The 20,562-nt window shown below is 47.3% G+C and overlaps 1 protein-coding gene across 2 annotated transcripts in view; it reads right to left on the reverse strand.

The window, feature by feature from the left end:
- Window positions 1–20,562, reverse strand: part of CCDC12 (coiled-coil domain containing 12) — a 67,014-nt gene that overhangs the window by 39,740 nt on the left and 6,712 nt on the right. Inside the window, exon 1 of one of the 2 annotated variants that reach the window (XM_006277314.4) lies at window positions 20,214–20,420. The exons of the other annotated variant lie outside the window; for it this stretch is intronic. Coding sequence (XP_006277376.3) covers window positions 20,214–20,342 — 129 coding nt within the window. The 5' untranslated portion in view covers window positions 20,343–20,420. Of the gene's footprint in view, window positions 1–20,213; window positions 20,421–20,562 lie in introns of those variants that run through there. 2 annotated transcript variants of the gene reach the window in all.

The following is a 20,562-nucleotide window of genomic DNA, read 5'->3' on the forward strand; positions in this document are numbered from 1 at the left end:
TTAAATATTCTTTATTATTCTTGATTTTTTTTGCAATTCATGGAATAGCGACGGTCTTCAGTGGCATGGAAATCCATGCACTAGCTACAACAAAAGCAATCATTCCGCAGTATATGAAGAAACAAGGAGGATGCAATCACAAATGTCTTCAAAGAGATTTAGCTAGCTGAAGAGTCTGACAGGGCAGAAACAAGGCATATTTGACCTAGGAAGACCCAAAAATAGAAATAAATAGCTCTCTCAAATGAGGTCAATTTTAAAAACTCATAAATGTTGGCAAACATTCCATCATTGCTGAGCTTTTGCCCTCCGAACAAATGCTACAACATAGGAACTAAAACAAAGTTGTAAAGATCAGGGATTACAAAGAGAACTTGGATGAAGCCTAGGCTGTGAATATTTTCATTTTTAGCAGTGAAGTAGTCCCCAGTCCCCAAACGGAGCATTGCCCCACTTCATCACTCCCCTCAAGGACCAGACCGGAAGAGAAGCATGCAAGCATGCGTCCATCCTTGCAAAAGAAACTCTCATAAGAGAGATCTTCCAGGTTTAGACCTGGAAAATCTTCTCCCAGAAGAGGCATGTTTCCCCCAGGAGATATTAAGCGAACGCTTGTACTGGGAGAACCACAATTCTCTCAGGAGAAATGCAATGCCTATATGTGGCCCTGAACTACGCAGAGGCCCCCACATCTCAGTATCGTCTTGAAACTTTGGTACAATGAGTTAAGTAAAGAGCAACCAACAGCGCAACAATTTTAATTCCATTAATTATTAGTTTATTGGCAAGGTTTTTGTCCCTATTTAAACTAAATTTTTTTCTTTTAAAGAAGTATCTCCCTTGACAGAGGCCGACTTGAGGGCATTGGGAAGCTACTCCAACATTCCTGCTTCTAGCAAGTGACTGATACGCATCAGCTGTGCTGCTGTCATGTTACAGTGGGGCACCATGATCTTGTTGACACCACGTCTCTGGTGTGCCCACAAAGGGATGCTGCGTCTGAGAAACCTGCAAATGGTGCCCTGGGGATGTCTCAAGCAGCTGCATCAGGGGAGCTGCTCCATCGTGCAGTTCCAGCGTGGTGCATGAAAGCAGGAGTGGATGGATGTGCTCAGATGCATCCCTCCCCAGACACAGTGCAGATGCATCCCTAATAAAATTGGTGATATTTCCTTCAAATCTGCTGAGAGGGGATGTGCACTGATGGAACCACTTGGTGAAGCATTTAATAGTCTACCCCACTGCTACAAGCAGGTTTGCAATGAGGCTTTTCACTATCTTCACCTAGGCTCGTGCACTGTAGTGAAATCATAGCCCGACTGAGAATCCTGCTAGAAAATACAGGATCTTCCCTTCAGGGAGAACCAGCAAGCCACCCTGTCATGCTGTTAAGGAAACACTCTCATGTGTGCATGAGTGCAAGGAGCTGCCAGATTGCAAGCATCTAAAATTATTAACATCTGAAGGGTAAATCGGCGTTCGTCTTGCATAAGAGTCTGAAAACTCTCTCCAAGGAAAACCACATCTATTGTGCCATGGTAGTAAACAACCAGCAATTCTTCCAAATCACAGTGTATGCATGAGAGGTCACCAGGACCCTCAATGTGTACACCTAGGCAGGAGTATGGAGGCGTGGAGGCTGCCCAGACCTTCCACCCGCCTTTAGACCATTGAGACAGAATCCAAAGAGCAGACCGAGTCCAGATGTTTGGTAGCTCGATGGCTGTAGTTATACCTTTTATCGGAAATTGAACCCAGGCCTCCAGCATGACCGACAAAGATTCTACCATTGAACCGTAGTGTCTTAAACTAAACTAAAAGCCATAAAAGGCCCCTTTAACACTCCTGACTTCAAAAGATGCAGGAAAACTCTCCTGATCCAACAAGAGAACAAACCCAAGGTCTGCATCCAGATGAACGCAGACATGTGATCTGCAGCACCACACACCACAAATGCAGGTGTCCCCCGCGCTGCTACCTTGCAGTATTGGGGGTTTTTTGACCCTGGAGATCCAGGGGTCAAAAAAAACCAATGCCCCCCAAAAAGTTGGGGGGGAGGGGGGGGGGGCACACGCATGGTGGCAGCACACGGTGCCCAAAACCAGAGCCTGGCTGGCCAGAGCCACACTCCAGCTGCCGGCCAGGCTTCCTGCCGCAGCTGCAACCCCGGAAAGCCCCCAGGTAAGGCTGCTAGGACCAGCATAGCTGCTGGCCCCAGCGTCCCCTACCCCATTCAGGGTAACCTGTCACACACCGGTGGCACAGGCATCCCCCGCGGAAACAAGTGTCCAAGCTCGTCTGGACATGCCCAATGTGTGCAAACATGAGTGATGCAACCAAGGATGTACACCAGCTCCCTCTTACAGCACTGGTTTCTAAAATAATCCTGGGATAGCACAGGAGCAGAAATGCTTATATCCTTTACAAAGGGCAACTACCAAACAGCAACATGAACCCACGTGTCAACAGGTACGACCCTGCACCCAAGAGAACCACCGGTGCAGACACCGTAACTGCCACGTCTGCAACGAAGACTTATCACCGACAAGCTAATATGCTTGCAAGATGTATTCCTTCCAGCACAAGATAACCAATTTACAGTACATCACACGCAATGACAATCTGAATCTTTCAACAGAAATTTATAAAACCACATGATAATCCTGTCATATTCTAAAAAACTCTGAAACAATTTGCTTGCTCTAACCCAGTACCATTTTCTATGCTGCGCCGCATACTTACTTTCAGCCATCCAGAACAGAAACTCCCAAAACCTCCCACTGAGCAAACAGGCGGCTAGAAACTGCTAGTTATACCCAGGTCAGGAACCCACGGGCAAAACTTTAGACAAGCTGGGTCAGCATTTAAATGATCCTGGTTAATGAAAAATATCCTCTTTTGTGGGGTGAGGGCAGGCTAGATTGGCTGGATCAGTTTTTAGAAACACTTCTGTTCACTGTCCTGTCACATTTGCTACCACGAGGAAAAAGGAGAAACAAAATTAAAACGCCACGCACGGCCAGTTTCAATTCTCAAGAGAAAATAACCTGCAGGAAGGCTCGATCCTCCCCCTCCCCCATTAAAAAGTAAATATTTTAGCTGGAACCAAAGTTCTCCAGGTATAAATTGTCCCACCCCCTTATTAACAAAACAGGTTAGACAAACTATATGGGGAAAGTTTCACAAATGTAAATCACAGCTTTGCACACTCTAATTAAGCACTGCCACATGGGCGCAAGACAAATCTAACTCTGCATTTTTGGAGCTAATGATTAACCTATTTTCTGGAATCTGTTCCTCCCCATCCCCGTCCCCCCCCTTTCACAAATTAAACAAAACAGAAAAAAAAGTAGCCTGTTGAAAAGGCATGGGTGGGCAGCCACGCAGCAACAGAAGCATAGCTCCCCAGCTCCCCTGCCATGCGTTTTTCTTCCCTTTAAAAAAAAAAAAAAAAATGGCATGCTTTCAACTCTCTTCTTCCAGGCAGAAAGTTTCTGGGGGAGCTTGCTTGTTCATGCAGAGAGTTCAAATCTTTCAACTTGTTGTTATCAACTGATCAGCTTTGAAGCAATGAAGGGACTGAGCTCGCATCTGAAACCCTACAGCGAGCGATGGCGAGCATGCACTTATAACCCTAAGTAGATCGCAGTACCCTCGGCAAGCCTTTTCTCAAAATCACCATGCATCTTTGCACACAGGCATCTGCCCAGGTCCTCAGATGATCCCTTGCATTGTAGCAGCGCAATAATTTAGCTCCCGGCTATGAGAGGGAGGGGAGTACGTGACTACCTGGCATGGATTTTGCAAAGCTGAATGAGAATAAAAGATATCAGATTTACTCAAAGAGCCCTGTCTGCCTCTACTATACTTGTAAAGCACTTCAAGAGCTTGGATGGGAGGTACAACCTTCATCTAATGTGTTTACACAGGTAACGACCAGTCTGGGCATTAGGGAAGTACAAAGTTTTAAATGCCTCTCTCTGTACATATCTGGAGGCCTCCGCAACTGGGCCAAGGTCACTGTGCAGTTTTGCTACAGGAGCTTGTTGAAAATAGACTTTTCCACAAAGATCAAGGGAAACCCAAAATGGTTGGGGCTGGAAGTGCTGCTGCAGTGTCGCACAATGCCATGCTCCTCAGTAGGGCACGATCCCTGGCCTGGCTACGGCTCCCACAATGCCAGCATGCAAGCTCAGCTGTGGGACACCTCTCTCACGAAGCACCACAGCAGCATCTCTCAGTTACTTTGGATTTTGGGTGGAAACTTCCGTTTTGGGATGTACATTTTCAGCGAAAAGCAGGTATTCTACATACTCACGAATTCATATTCCCTGCCAAAAAAAATAGTTCCCTTGCCCCAGTAGGGAATAAACCACTAGTCCACCCTAGTGTTACGTACACCTGGATTTTATTTCCGGCTCTAGCATTACATCTGCTGTATTCCCTCAACAAGTCCCTTCTGTGTCTCAGCTTCCATATCTGACTGATACGGGAGTAATATCTGCTACTGCAGAACGTATCAAGTCCCTATGAGAAAAGCAGTTGCCGAAGTGGTCAAAGTATTAGATGAAAGCAGCTACATAAACACAAAATCATTTATCGTGAGGTCTTGGTTAAAGGTTAGTTCTAATCACAAAGCAATTTATCGGTTGTAAATGCCAAAAGGAGACTGCTAAATGTGAACCTTGATTCTCCAAAAGGAGCTTGGTGCTCTTCACGAATTGCCAGCGTTGGAACGTGACATGCCCAGCACTGAACGGTTGCCATTTTGGGATGGCAACACACAGCAACAACACACTCCTCGGAGCAGAAAACGAGTATGTTGAACAAACAGCAGGGCAAATTGAAGGATGCATGAAGTGTTAAAGTTGGAGTGATTTCACTACATCTGAATCGCTCTCAGCTTGCTCACACATAGCAATTAGGACTACCGGCTGCCGTCCTTTGCAAAGGACTCGAAGTGTGCATGTGTCCACACACCCTAAACTACCACCCTGCCTGATCTTCTGCCTGACTTCAGACTAGAACAGGGCTAAAAACCTCTCGAAACAAGACTATAGATTTTTATCTCCATTACCTGGACTAGCTGTTGGCTCCTGTGTCCCTTTAGGTGTTAAGTACCAGTCTCCACTGAACTAATCAACCCGCTTTATCACCTCTCTTAGCAGAGGCTTCTCCCCCTCCTGCCTTTCCTTCCAATATAATAAAAACTTTTCTTCCACAGCAGCTGAAGAGCCGGCTGTTGCATGCAAAGGATCATAAAAAATAAGGGCTGGAAGGGACCTCCGGAGGTCACATCTAGTCAAACCCCCTGCTCCAAGCAGGACCAGCCCCAGCTACATCATCCCAGCCAAGGCTTTGTCTACCAGGTCTTAAAAACCTCCAAGGATGGAGATTGCACCACCTCTCCAGTAACCTGTTCTGTCACTACCCTCTTAGTAAGAAAGTTTTTCCTAATATCCAACCTCAGCTTCCCATGCTGCAACTTGAGCCCATTGCTCCCTGCCCTGTCATCTGCCACCACTGGGAACATGCCTCTCCAAACCAGTTACCTCTAAGGGACCCATCTACCATGCCTTCTGTGCAAAAGAAGAGAGAATCTGCACATTCGTAATAATTCTCAGGAGGGAAACTGCAGAATTCAATTTATTTTTGCATGACACAGAATTAACACATCTTCCCTGCCAAAAGGAAGGAACAATCAGAAATCAAAACAGGACAAACACGAGAAAAAAAACAACAAAAGCTACCTAATCCCCAAACTTCTGGAGTAGCCACAGACATAGCAGGAGTTACTGCTTGGAAGAGGGGGAAAGGGATTTAAAATGGTATTTTGACAAATGCTGACCTAGATCAAACACAGATGGGGAAAGAATCTGAAGGGGGGAACAGAAGCGGTACAAAGTGGCTAGGGACAGAAGTTACACACAAACCAGTTTAAGTGATCCGAAACTGGTTTAACAGAACAGAAGCGCCGTGCGCATAAACCAGTTTCAAAATGGCTGAAACTGGTTTCAGATAAACCTGGTTGAATGTAGTATCAGACTTAACTGATTTGGGTCAAACTGGTTTATGAAACTTCTGCCCCAGACCCCTTCCTGGTTCAAGTTAAATCAGTCCCCCAGTATGCTTTGCAGCCCCAGCCTGGGCTGTGCTGTCTGCTCCAGACAGCAAGGCTGGCCCCAGCCCTGTGCTCCCCATCTGGAGCAGTGAGGACTGGCTGAACAAGGGGGAGCAAGCCCAGCTGGGGATGCAGCCCAGTCTGCAGGAGGGTGACCACCCCTCCAGGCAAACCCCGGCTGGATTCTGGGGCCGAGGGCTGGTATTAAATACCCCTTCCCTGCTCAAACTTACTGCTGGCTGTGACTGCAGACTACAAATCCCAGAGACACCTGGAAGCAGAAAGAGGAAGTAATGAGCAACCCTGCAGAGTCCTGCTGCTATGATTCTGGACTGCAAATCCCAGAGACCTCAGGGGCAGCAGGAAGATGAAGTGAGCACACTGCCAGAGAGCTGTACTATAGCTTTCCCTGGCTCCTGGCCTGAGCCACTGCAGGCATGTGGCTACATACTCTGAATCAAAGGTAACTGTCTGTTCACTTCTGTTTCAATTTAATTTCTGCATCTTAGATTAACCTGCAGACTGAATCAATTCAGCCTCAGGCTTTTTGACCGTCTGCACCTAGCCAGTGTGTGCAGCCTCTCAAAAAGCAAGGTGTGATTGATAAGCTTCTTTATGAGACACTCCTTACAACTGCTGCACAGAATAAAATGAACCTTCGAAAAAGTCAACTTTGCACGAAGTCCCATCTAGTCTGAGATGAACTAGTGTATTTTCAAGTCTGGGCTATGACTTGCCCGACAGGACCCTTATCTCATCCTTTGGTATGCAGGGAGACAAGACCACCTAGTTTTTTGCACCACCAGCTAATTGCTAGCTAGACCCAGAACTGCTTGTGTCTAGACATGAACGTGCCTTGTACTGGGGTTGGAGGCATCATCTTGTGCAAGCGGCCAACCTGCAACATGCATGCGGTGCAGCTTCTGTGTGTAGCACATGGAAAGGTCAAGGAGGAGATAGGCAGCACAGTGGCAGATACAGCAGGGAGCAGAAAGCAGAGCAGATGGGGCAGGGAGCACAGGGAAGGGAGCAGTAAACCGAACAGACAGAGGACTTGGAGTGGCACTGAGCCCACAGGCCAGATGTCTGACACCCATCTTAAATAGACCAATGCTTTGGAGAACATGCCCAGTCTCAAAGGAGTTAACTGGACTTGAAAACAGCACCCTACAAGCTGATCACCAAGACTGCAAGGCCAAGCAAGCCACATTTCCACCAGAGTTAGGTGACTAACATTTTCTGATAGCAAGCAGCCCCATTGTGTAGCACTGGTTGAAAGCACACTCATTTGGTCAGCAGGTTTCTCCATCTAACCACTTGAGCTTCTCAGCCATAGCTTATTACTTTCTTAATAAACCTTAAATAGAAACCAAGCCTTTGTTGGCCTCCAGCGTAGACTCGTCTCTATGTAATATAACTTTACTATGCCGGGTTACCACAGCAACTGTTTTCTCAGCCACTTTGTTCTTGGCTTTCAAGAACACAAGCTGCTGCTACCCTTCTTCTAAAATAAAACTAAGGGGGGGGGGGGGAAGGAGGAGGGAGACAGCGGAGCAAGGCAAGCTGCCAAGTCCCCATGCCATGCATCTGTTTTCAGCTCTAAGATCCCGTGTTAAGACTTGAGGTTGGTTTGCCTGCGTTGCAGCTCTTCCCAAATACGCTGAGAGCTTGCTGTCTCCAGAACTGCACAGTGAATTAAAGAGAGGTGGGGAGGGAAAGCCCATCAGCTAGTGCTGGTACCCATCGGCCGTATTTAAGCAGCACTTAAACAGCATATCAGATCTTATTACTCTTCCCCTCCTTTAACATCACGACCCGTCAGTAGTGTGACAACCAGCCCTGCAAACCAGCTCCTTCTACCCCAAAGAAGTGAGTAGAGCACATAGTCCAATCACTGTATGTAGAGCAAAGGGCCGTGCTCCATGCCACTTAGCTCCAAGACCACGCTGGGAACAGCTTTTCACCGCATTAGACAGTGATGCCCGCTACAAAAGGAAAAGCTGTGTTTGGAACATCACCAGACACAAAACGTCTAGTTACATTCACCACTTTACTGTGTCAGTAATACTGAACATAGTGTTTCTCGAGTTTTTTAGACTCAAGACCCACCTTGGAAAATGTCAGCTCTTAGCTTTCACTTGTTTCTTGACTACAGAAAAACACTAGTGCCTTCTTCTGCTGCGGGGAACTCGGAGCAGAAATGAATCCAGAGCGTCAAAATCCATTAGATACCTGTGGGTTCGTTTTGTGAATCCTGCGTAGGTGTTTGCACTCCTAAAAGTGTAAGTATTGCATGGCACCCTTAAAAGGACCTCACCGCACACTGCTTGAGTATCATTGATCAGGCATTTATAAAGCGCTTTCCATACAGCTATTCCCACAATAGCTGGGTGAAGAATATGTTGTCAGTCCTCTCCTACAGAGGAAACAGAGGTTAGGTCATGAAGCAAGGCAGAGCTGGAATTTGAACCCAGGAACTCCTGCCAGAGTAATATACTTAAGATTTATAACGTGGTGCAAGCGTGTATGGAAAGCATGCATTTATAAGCACATTCCCCCGCCCTCACCCTTTCCATCTCTCTCTAGGAAACTGAATCAGATCATTGAGATGGAAGAGACCAAATAAGCTATCCTGACAAGGCTGGGCACATTCCCTTTGTACTGTGACACTCAAACGAGACTGGATAAATAACACAGCCTCTAGCATTCTCTTTAATCATTTCCACTGGCCAATAAAGCAGCAATTAGATGCCAAGGCAAGAGGCCCAGCAAAATCTTGAATGAGATCTATCTCGCAGAATGAAAGATTTGTTGGGGGGTTTTCTGTCTGTTTGTTGGTGAATGATCCCAAGTCACCATTTCCCCCCCCACCCTGAAAGGGGCACGTATCCTGGAGCGCAGCTCTGGCCTGTGGGCCAGTGCATCCCCCATGCATCTAGTGCTCAGCCCTGAAAGTGGCACACCTTCAACCTGGTAGTCTCTGACCGAGAATCTCGGGGAAGCAGGATTCAGACCCTTCTTCTTTCCTTCTCTTTTCACAGATGAGACAACTTTCAAGCTCTGAGAGAGAGATGGGAAACATCAAGTTTCTGAATGGCCCCAAGCATTCTGGATTTGGACAGGGGCTATTTAAATCGAGAAAAAGAGGATGGTTTGTGCTGGGTTGCAACTTGGGAGATCTGGGTTCTGGTCTCAGCCTGTCTGCAAACTTCCCAGGTGACTTTTGATCCCTTACCTCTTAATGAGGTAAGACATCAAGTGACCAGGTGACTTTTGATCTCTTACTCTTACCTCTGTGCCTCAGTTTCCCTCTGACAAACAGGAATAAGCCTGGGCTGCAAGAATAATGCCACTAGTGGCAGAGACGCACGGGATCTATAGCAAACATGCAATATATTGAATAGTTCTTGCCTTCAATGCACAAGCTAAATTAAACAGGTACCATTTGGACTGGTTGCAGTGAATAAGCAAAATCTTATATTTGTCTAGAACATGTCTTCTCAGTCCAGCTGCTCCTTTTCTCTATACTCCTTGGCAAACCAATGTGCTTCAGAGCCAACTTGAAGCACCTTAGGTCATCCTTGCTGCCACCCTCCAGGGACCCTTGAGCCCACTTTTCAGATTGCTTTGCTTTGTTTTGCCATGCCACCAGTAACCCTTCTCCCCATGTTGTAGCAGTCAAGGGAGCAATGTTGAATAAGGCCCACTTCCGCTTTCCCAGTATACTCAGGAACGTGCTTCACTGCCTGGGACCAATGCTTGAGTCCCAATTCCAGCCCCACTTATATACCTTCATGGATTTCATTTGGAAGTCTTTCAACCAGGAAACATCAGCATGTTTCAGATCATTTTCCTCCAAATGCAAATACTTCACCTTTGAAAACATGCAAAACACGAGATGGCTTTGAATAGCAGAATGCCATGCGTCGGCTGCATTTATGGGCCCGAGGACTTAAAGAAAAACAAATTTCCAGCCTTGTTAGAGAAGCAAGAGAAAGAAACTATGAGCTGTCAAACAAAGCCATTCTGAAAGGAAAGAACATTTTCAAGCTCTGACATATTCAGCATTTCATACCCTGTATTTACATGGGAGGCTGGGCCTCTGAGTGAGTTTTTTACTACTTTAATTATTCGTATACCACACATACCTTGTTCTTCAATAACCAGAGGTTGAAAATGGGTGCTTTTAACAAGAAAACTGATTCCAAGCAGCTTGGTTAAAAGGGAAAACCTTTTTTTTTTCTCTTCATTCTGCCTTCCGAAAACAAAGTGCAGGTCTTATTTGGAAGCACATGGTATGCAAATAAATATGGTACATTATTCTCCCGTGTACAGCAACACACGTTAATTTAACCGGCAATCACGGGTGATCAAAGGCATTCAAGACCACACTGATGTTGCCTTCAGATTAAAAACCAGAGCTCACTTCCTTCACAAAGGTTAAGTCAAATTCTTCTGAAGGAGGAAAAAAAAAGATGCCCGGCCTCTTTCACCGTTGGCTCTTTATATGTGATGGACAACCTTCCTTTGTTTAAAGGGAACTCAAGGGCTTCGTTTTCGCCAGGAGAAAAGAAACAAAAAAGAGAACAAGAACACGTCTTCATCCAAACTTCCCCTATGGTGGCATAATGCTATGTTTCAGTGGGCAGACCACTACCAGCTCGGAGGAACAGCTTTCCACCGTGGCCTGGCAGCTAACAGAAAAGACCTGCGCAGACTTCCCTAGCCCTTTTACCAAAGTGTCTGTTCAAAATGCACTTTGCAGCTTGCCAGAAGCCCTGTAAATGTGTGGGGCGGCTGTCTGCCAACTGAGACAGCCTAGTGTAGACAAGACCGATCCACTGTTCCCCACCCCAGCATTTTGCATTGCTGTTGTACCTCCCTTTCTCTCTCTGCCTGCATGCTAGACCCCAGAACTTAGATGCGTTCGCGTGATCAGTGATGGATCACAACATGCCCCATGTCAGTCATCTATTTCCAGGGGGGCCACTCAAAAAGCATCTGCAAAGATCACTCGTGCTATACATGTGGGATTACCAAGCGGCAGATGAAAGGAGCCAAGGTTTCAGCGCAGCATCAGGCTTGTTGAAAAGCAGCAGTTAATCTTTTTTTCCATGCGTACAGATGGAATAAAAAGGGGAAAAAAATTCACATTAGAAACTCAGTCCATTACCATGGCAATGTAAAAATAAGTCGAGATGAACATGCATCAGGAAAAAATCAGGGTCTCAAACTTACTACCAGCTTCCTCAAGTAAAATGTAACCCTCCGGTCACAAGAGAAATGTGGGAGCTCACCAGGATTTTATATTAGCACTCTCATACTTGGGCAGAGGAAAATGTCCAAGTGAGTTTGCAGCAGTTTTCAATGATCTTCCTCCAAATGCCACTTTCTGCTCAGATTGCTTTGCTGGCATTCTGCTAAAATTAAAAACTTTTTTTTTTTTTTTTTTTTTTTTACAGATATTGCAAAAAGCAGGGGAAGTTTATTTTGCCATTAGCAACTGTTTGCAACAATCCAGTCCTATCAAATACCCATCGCTGCTAAACACGAAGCTGCTTTAATGGTTGGGGTCAAAGCATTAGCACATCTCGACAGTGAGATATGGGACTGAAGTGCGCTCACACATAGGAATGGAAACAGCCCCCTTGGAGAATTGGGGTCTTCCAGCCTGAATTTAGGACTAAGAGCCATGAACTTCTGATTTTTTGCCAGCCCTTCACTTTTGTGTCATAAAACCATAGACAAGAAGTCACCTCAGCTCTGTTTCTTACTTATGGGGAAACTAATCCCATACTGACTTGCCTCTCAGGTTTTCCTACATGCAGCACTACATCTACGGAACAATTTTGCAATCCCCATAGCTCAAGCTGCTTAGTTTGACCATTACCTTCCTACGTGGAAAAGCATACAAGCTATATCAAGGGAGCTGGTGCAAGAGAGAGGCCGAGTTTGAATTCAGATAGAGACTTTTTTTTCTTTTTTTTTTTTACTCACAGTCAGTACCTTATGATAAATTGAGATTATGGGGGGAAAGGGGGAAGTCCCCCTGTTTAAGAAACACTTTGCGTATAGCTGTTTCACAGTTTCCACTTCATCGTCAGCTTCCCCCCTTTGGATGGGTCTTCTAAATTTCACAGTTGCTGGATGATTCACATTAGAAAATTAAAAAAACACGTGTAAGACCACGAAAACTGAAGGCAGGTGCTGTGCATCTCAAACTGATTTTAACGTTTTTTAAAAAAAACTAATTGGTCAGATTTAAAATGGATCACATCCCTCGAAGATGGATTTCCTTCTTGGCTGCTCAGATTCAGGCACTGGCAGTAGGCCTCGTTTGCAAAAAGGCCTGCCCTTCCTTCTGTACCTCTGCGTGAAGAGTTTGACCTCGCTAGAAAAAGTGATTTCCTATCGCAGCCCTCCCTCCTGTTCCCAAACCCGTGCAAAAAGGGCACTTGTGAAAGTTTGTTAGTGCTCGTGAGAGCAAGACCGCACAATGTGAATGCCTGATGCACGCGCTCACATTTGCTTGTCAAACAGAAAGCCGAAAATTAACAATGCCGCGGCGGCTTCCTCCCCGAGCCAGAACAAGCCGCAGCTTTATCACAGCCCTGGCAGGCAACGAGCGTTTCCTCTGTTTCAACACCTACCAGCTACGCAGAAAGTATTTTGATGCTCGAGACTAAGCAGCAAACCCTGGGCTTCGAAGCAATATCCAAGACAACAGTTTTAAGCGGGTGCTGCTAAAAATAAGGGGGGCGGGGAGCTAAGTTTGCAAGAAAGGCAAGAATTGCTAGATTCTTTACATGGATAATTCACGGAACCACAGCTCCTCTAGGGCAATAACAGTGAGAGAAGAGCGGAGAAATCCTTTGCTCGATACATTTTTAATTAAAAACATAAATGCCTCCCAAAGATGCTGTTGAGTGATTTGGGCCATTCTACAGCAACCGAGAGACGCTACAGTGGATTCATCCCCATCCCTCCCTTTGCAAACTCAGCTTTCAAAACACACCATAACAGATGGACTCCAAAAATCTCTGTTTAGAATATACTTAGGCTTCAACATTTCTAACAAATATAAACTCCCATTTCCATGGTGCTTATAAACATCCCCCGGCCCCTGCTCGCAAAGCATCCCTTTGAAGGCTCCACATGGCATGACTTTTTTTCTGGTTTTGAAGCCGTGTAACCTTTGCTAAGGCAGGCAGGCAAATACTTCAGCGATGGGTGGCATCCAGGATGCCGAGACATGGGAACCGACATAAAAAAGGTCATTTCTCAAAAGCAAATTGTAGATAAACATTCACAAAAGAAAAAAAGAAAAAAAAGAAAAAAACAAAGAACACAAAACTGAAGGGTCGTACTCGGAGGGTGGTGGTGGACGGGTCATATTCGACCTGGGGGGAAGTGGGCAGCGGAGTCCCCCAGGGCTCGGACCTTGGGCCCGCACTGTTCAATTTCTTTATCAGCGAGTTGGACAACAAGGTGAAAAGCAACCTGTTCAAATTTGATGATACCAAAATATGGGGAGAGGTGGGCACGTTAGCAGGGAGGGAGAGATTGCAGAAAGACCTGAATAGGTTGCAGGGGTGGGCTAACAAAAACAGGATGCGCTTCAATACTGACAAGTGCAGGGTGCTGCACTTGGGCAGTAGTAACCAGCAGCACACTTGTAAGATGGGAAACTCCCCTCTTGAGAGCACGGAGGCAGAAAGGGATCTAGGAGTCATTATTGACTCCAAGATGAACATGGGCCGACAATGCGAGGTCACGGTCAGCAGGGCTAACCGGACCTTATCGTGCACCCACAGATGCATCTCAGGTAGGTCCAAGGAGGTGATCCTCCCCCTCTATGTGACACTGGTCAGGCCGCAGCTGGAGTACTGTGTCCAGTTCTGGGCACCCCACTTCAGGAGGGATGTGGCCAGCATGGAGAGGGTCCAGAGGAGGACACTTGCATGATCCGGGGACAGCAGGGCAGACCCTACAATGAGAGGCTACAGGATCTGAACCTGTTCAGCCTTCACAAGAGAAGGCTGAGGGGGGACCTGGTGACTGTCTACAAACTTACTAGGGGGGACCAGAAGGGTTTGGGGGAGACCTTGTTTCCCCTAGCGCCCCCCGGGATAGCAAGGAATAACGGCCACAAGTTGTTGGAGTAGGTTCAGGCTGGACATCAGGAGATGCTACTTCACAGTCAGGGTGGCTAGGATCTGGAACCAACTTCCAAGGGAAGTGGTGCTGGCTCCTACCTTGGGGGTCTTTAAGAAGTGGCTTGATGCCTACCTGACTGGGGTCATTTGAGCCCAGTTTCCCTCCTGCCCAGGCAGGGGGTCGGACCTGAAGATCTACAAGGTCCCTTCCCACCCGACTTCTACGATTCTATGAAAACCAGCAATAGTGAACTTGCTTAATGGAAAATTGCGTTCACCGTGGATAAAGATCCCCGTGCATCAAGGGTGGGATTTTTAATAGCGCCAAAGTGATAGAGGAATAGAAATCTCACAGATTTCCAACGAAGCTCCTAAATCCCTTCAGTGCCTTCAACGACCAAAGTTAAACCCGCGTGTGCACTATTACAAACACACCCATTTAACAGCAACAACCACCTTCTCATTTGAGGTCAAGTGTAAAAATAGTATTTCCTAATCTCACCAGCACTTTGCCTTGTCTTCCTTGGTCAGGCACAAATCCCCAACAACTTAAAATCAAGAGGTGTAAGATGGGACCTGACAGTAAAATGCAGCCTGCAACACCCGTGCTTGCTTTTAGGCATGCTATTGAGTACATGGCTAAACGTGCACATGTTCAAAGGACAGAGTGATCTTCGCAAGTCACTACAGATTAGACAGCCGCGTGGCCAGAACCCTGAAATAAATCTAAGAAATTTTATTCCTGCCTTTTGTTTCAAGATTTAGATTCAGATCGAGAGGCTGCACCCTTATCCACCTGCTAAGCGAGGGGTGTGGAGTTACATTTTAAAAACTAACCAAACTTTATTCCTCAGGGTTAAAATAATCTTATAACAAAGCGCACTCAAACAGAACACCTCCTTTATCTGATTTTCATTTAACGGAGAAAGGCTGTAAGAATCGGGAACAACAATAAGCAGGCTCGAGTGCAAGGTACTTTAAAAAAAAAAAAAACCCACAAAAAAACCCCTTTAGTACATTCATTAGTGTTAATGAAATAAGCTTTCAGCAAGTTAAAAAACCAATGTTGCAATTACACTCCAAGTGCAACGCGCCTGCCATCAGAGCTGTCTTGTGTGATTTTACACTTGCCCGTAAATGCATGCAAAATGCCCCGTTCTTCCAGCCAACCCTAATTAAGTGTTTCTTCCCAGTTTACCCTTTTAGGATATGCTTATCTTCAGATTTATAGTACTGCTGTACATTCCCCAGATGTGGTTGCTGAGAAAAAGGGGGTAGCGTTTCTCTAATCACAAAATCCCAAGAGCTGGAAGCAATGACGGCTTCAAAATTAAAACTCTTAATAAAAACAAAACCCCAAGGTCATTCCGTGAGCTTTTTTCTTGGCTACTCCTATCAAAATTGGTGGGGCTTTCCTGTTAACTGAACACTGAACCAAAAACATTGCTTAAGTGCCAATTCCTTACCATCTGCAACAATAATTTTTAAATACCTTAATCCTAGGGGGGGAAAAGGTGCAAGGCCAGGTTAAACACTGCATTTCCTCTGCTACAGCAGCACCACAGAAAGGAAAGAAAGAAACCCCTTCCCATTTTGTCAGCTCATTTGGATTTCTGTTAGCATCTAGGTCAGTGGTTCTCGACCTTTTTAAACTCAAGGCGAGACTCAAGGCACCCCCTGGAAAATGCTTTCACACATTTCTTGATTGCAAGAGCACCTCTTCTGTTGCAAAGAACTCAGGCAAATCACAAGGCAGAAAGGTTGGACTATCTTGATTCCTATTTGAAATCTCAGGGTTTATTTTGAGGATCACGTGTAGATCTTGGCACATCTAACTGTTAACATTGCTTGGCATCCCACGGCACCCTTAAAAGGATCACGCCCTAGTTGAGAATCACTGGTCTAGGTACAAAGCAAATGAGTTGTTGTGTAAGTTTGTTATCTGCTTTCTCCAGTTATTCAAGGAATCTCCCCAAAAGCATGCAGAATATGCTGTCGGTACAGCAGAGCCATGGTCCAAGCCCGGGGCACCCCTTGGTACTACAACCATACAAATAATACTGAGGATCGTGATGGCTGAATGCATCTTACATCCACAATACACGTGCCTGCGTAATGTGATGCCTAACTGGGCCAAGTTACTTTGCTCGGAATGATCCCCCAGGCTTGCTGGGGAAATTCCTGTTGCCTTCAAACCCCAGAAAAGCGAAAAAAAGGGTCAGGGTTTCATCTCAGTGGATGAAGACCCCATTCACAGGTGCCTGTTAGCAACCCTAGGTTAAAAGGGACAGGGTCAAGGAAGAGAGGTCTACTGAACTCCATGTGTATGTATGTTTATTAGTGCACACATCAGAGTAGAAAGCAGGGAGGAGGTGTTAGGTTTTTCAGCTGCATGTAGGTAGGCTAAAGGCAAACAGTTATTTCACTTTTTCCATTTGCGGCAAAGCAGGCCGTGTAGCAACCTTTAGGGCTTTGTGAGCTTAGCAGTGTCAGCAACTCTTGACTTGCATACTATTTTCAATACAATCGCATTACAGTACTCATATTCCTATTAGCGTTCACTTTGCTGACTTTTAAGAGAAATAAAAATCTGAAAGATGTCTGAAGTATAAGCAACTGGACTGTCGTTTTGTGCATAAGAATCCCATAGCCAGAGGGTAGTGCAAAGATCGTGGGCAAAGCAGCCTAACACATGGCACAATTCAACACGCCGAAGATCAACGGCTCTGATGTTTTGACGGCTTCCGACTCTAAGTTAAGATAATGGAAAGAAAATGGCAAGTAGCCTGCAGAAAGCTCGAATAGTTTTGCAGTGAGGCTCTTCAAAACTGATCCCCTAAATGCACGTGGCATTTCTGTGGCTCAGGTGAAGTGAATGAAAGCACAATGGGTGTCATGGTGTCCACGAAAGGTACCCATCCAGACTGCTCCATAAAACTCACTACAGGGAGGCCCAAAGATAGACCCCCCCTGTTTAACAAGAGCCGAAGTTGCTCGGCATGGCTTGACTTTGAGTTTGAAACCAGCATTGAGACAGCCCTAAGCTTGAAACGTGTTGCATTCAACCCTCACCCCGGGAAATCTTGTACGGAGGCAGCCATGAAAGCTTTAGACCAGCAATTCCCAAAGGCCACGCGGCAAGAATAGCAGAAGTGTACCACGAGAAATGATGCTTTATCAATATCAGATTCAGCTTACGCAGCTAAGTCACTTGGACCACAGAGCTCCCCATGGGTCCAGAAATTTGGCAGTGCCACCACTCCCAGGCACCAGATTTCCAAATTCATTGTGGCGAGATGGGGCCCATGGACTGAATCCAGCTCCCAGGCTGACCCGGCATTGCTCACCCAGCCAGAAAGTTAGGCACCATTGCACAAGTCATATATATATATATCACACACCCCTTCTTGGGTGTCAGAGTGAAGTACGCCACCAGTTTTAATCCATAAAAAAAAGGGTGCCCCAGGTATACAAAGTTTGGGAAATGCTGCTTTACAGTTTCTCAGAAATGTATATGGAAATCCAGGTTTTATTACTGCACTTGCTTCTGCAGCCAAGCTACAGACATCACTTTTGTGCACAAGGGAAACCCAGGACTGCAGGCCGACAGTGAACCTTTGGATCCTGGCACAGCCGACAGCATCGCACAGAGCAGCGCTGTGCACTTTCCTAATGTCCAGGGGTGACATGCTGTGTGGATTGCACCAGCAGGGATTGTATTAGTGAAAGCAACCCCTTGCACACGGCCAGTGCAGCCCTGATACAGAGCATAACAGTTCGAGCAGTCTGAGGATCAAGTCAGAAAAGTTCAAATCAAAATTCAGACAGAGAGGCACTGAGTATATGCTTTTCAGGTGTTGTGCAAGCCCAGTTAGATAATAGTTAGGTGCACTGAACCAACCACAAACACCTGCTGACCCAGATCCTAGTGATATTATCACTATTTCTAGCAGTTCAAATTTGGGAAGAGATTTCCTGTTCCTGTTTGAAGTGTCAAAGGACAACAGCAGTACCAGACTGGCTGATCCTTGGAGCACAGCATACACTATTTCGGGAGCCTCCAGCTCATGTGCTGAGCGGATGGTCGCGCTCCAGTCCTGAAAACAAAGTCCTCGTGTGTTTCCATGAGGATCATATTGCAAACACCGAGTCAAGAGCTGACGCAGACCGAGATGAATTGTAAAGGAGACCAAGACAGGCAAATTTGCAAGCACACCTCTTATCCGAGAAAGCAGCTCTTTTTTGAGGATGCTTCGCATTTTGCAAGCAAGATCCTCCTTGAACAACTGCAGCGTGGCCAAAGCACTAACGACCCAAATGAAGAGAAACATACCTGTTATATCCACACAACTGCTTTTTAAAGGTCTGACCCACTTGTTGTGCATGTCCCTATGCTACGTGCAGCAGCTTTCCTTCTGCGGTTTCCCCAGAGTTAAATGGATTTCTAGCGAGATCTCCAAGGCAGCTGCTGAAGGAGCAAACGGGCCAAACTCATGGGTGTCACAAGGCCGCTGAAGTTGAAGACATCACCAATGAAAACGACCCAACGTAACATAACGGAGGTTTACCCACACAACCGCAATGCAATTCCTGTAGAGCAGCCCAAATTTTTAAGGGCAGAGACTAAAAGACAGGACTGTTGAGACCTCCCTACCCAGCACCAGGACGGTAGGCACTTTTGCTGGGAGAGGGGTAGAGCCCACCCTCCGGGACCCAAACTACGCTGAGGCTGGACAACGTGCTGCAAGTGGTATCAAGTGGAGGAAAGAAGCGGATAATGCTAAAAACACCTCTCTCACAAGCCACTCGCAACAGGGAGAGGAGGACTAAAAGGAAAACTATTGGCGAGACACCCGCGAGATTATTGTCTGCCCCCCACCCACCCAACAGAAACCTTTATTTTAATCCCCCAGACAGCATGTTGGTGCACCCATCTGAAGAGGTTAATGTGGACATGTTTCAGGCTGGAGGCTTGCAGGGAATTTGGATTTGAACCACGGCTAAAGTTTTCAGGAGCCGAACCTGGAAGAAAAGTAACAACCCGTTCGAGGTGCAGGCGTGGCCCAGGCACTGTATGTGCCCAGGATGCACGTGTACGGGCCCTCGTCCCCCGTCCTGCTGCTCCCACGGACAGGATTCAGGAGGTGAAACGTCTTGCTTTGTGCCCTGCCTTCTCCGTCAAGGAAGAACAGTTGTTTTCTCTTCTCTTTCAACTATTCGAACGCTGCTATCACATCCCCCTGACCTCTATCTCCTTTTTGCCAAATGAAGCACACCCGTTTCTTTCAACCTCTCCTTGTAACTGCATTTCAGCCCCTGCTCTCCTCCAGGTCTTCTACGTGCTTCCAAAAGTGCAACTTCCCCCCCACCCCAGCCACGACCCACGTCTTACGTGCAATATTAATGCAACTCGGTACCAACTGCAAATGCGTTTCCATGCCGCTGCTGGGGAGCGGGCTCTGCTTCGAAACCGCACGACTACACCGGGAGATGGACGAGCAGGAGCGGCAAAACCAGACCAAATAACAAATATCCAGCACCGTGCACCCCACAGCTGCAGTCAAGTGACCGCGAGGGATTGGCGAAGAAGTGGACCGTGTGCTCTTGGCACAAGGGGACTTTCACCTATTGACCGTGCATCGCCCGTCGCGTAGCAGCAAACGCGGCGCGCCTTGTAGGACGCTCTAGGGCTCCTGGGTCCCCTGGCAGACCAAAGGCCCCAGAGAAGCCCCCTGGGCCTGTGAACCCCAGCGCCTGCCCTGGGGACCGCCGCCATCTTGGATGCCCCCCGCTGCCATCTTGGGTGCCCCCGCCGCCATCTTGGATGCCCCCCGCTGCCATCTTGGGTGCCCCCGCCGCCATCTTGGGTGCCCCTCGCTGCCATTCTATAGGCCCCCGCCGCCATATTGGGGCCCCGCCGGTCCCCCCGGGTTCACCTTGAGCGTGCGGTCGCGCAAGGCGCGGAGCCGCTCCTTCCTCCGCAGCGCCTCCTCCTGCAGCCGCCCCACGCCCGGCGCCGCCTCCGAAGCCGGGTCCCGGCCCGCGCCGGCCACGGGCGCCGCCATCTTCCCCCGCGCGCCGCTCCCGGCAGGCCCCGCGCGGGCGGGCCCGGGACAGGCCTGGCCAATCGAGCGGGCGGGGCCGAGGGGACGGCGAGCGCCGAGCGCGTCGATGGGGGATGAGGGGGAGGGGCAAGGAGGAGGTGTGGGGGTGGTGGCGACGGGGGAGGGGCCAAGAGGGGAAGGGGCAAGGGGGTGAGGAGGGGTCAAGAGGATGAGGGGGCGG

Source organism: Alligator mississippiensis, chromosome 5 (genome assembly GCF_030867095.1).
Source record: "Alligator mississippiensis isolate rAllMis1 chromosome 5, rAllMis1, whole genome shotgun sequence".
NCBI lineage: Eukaryota > Metazoa > Chordata > Crocodylia > Alligatoridae > Alligator > Alligator mississippiensis.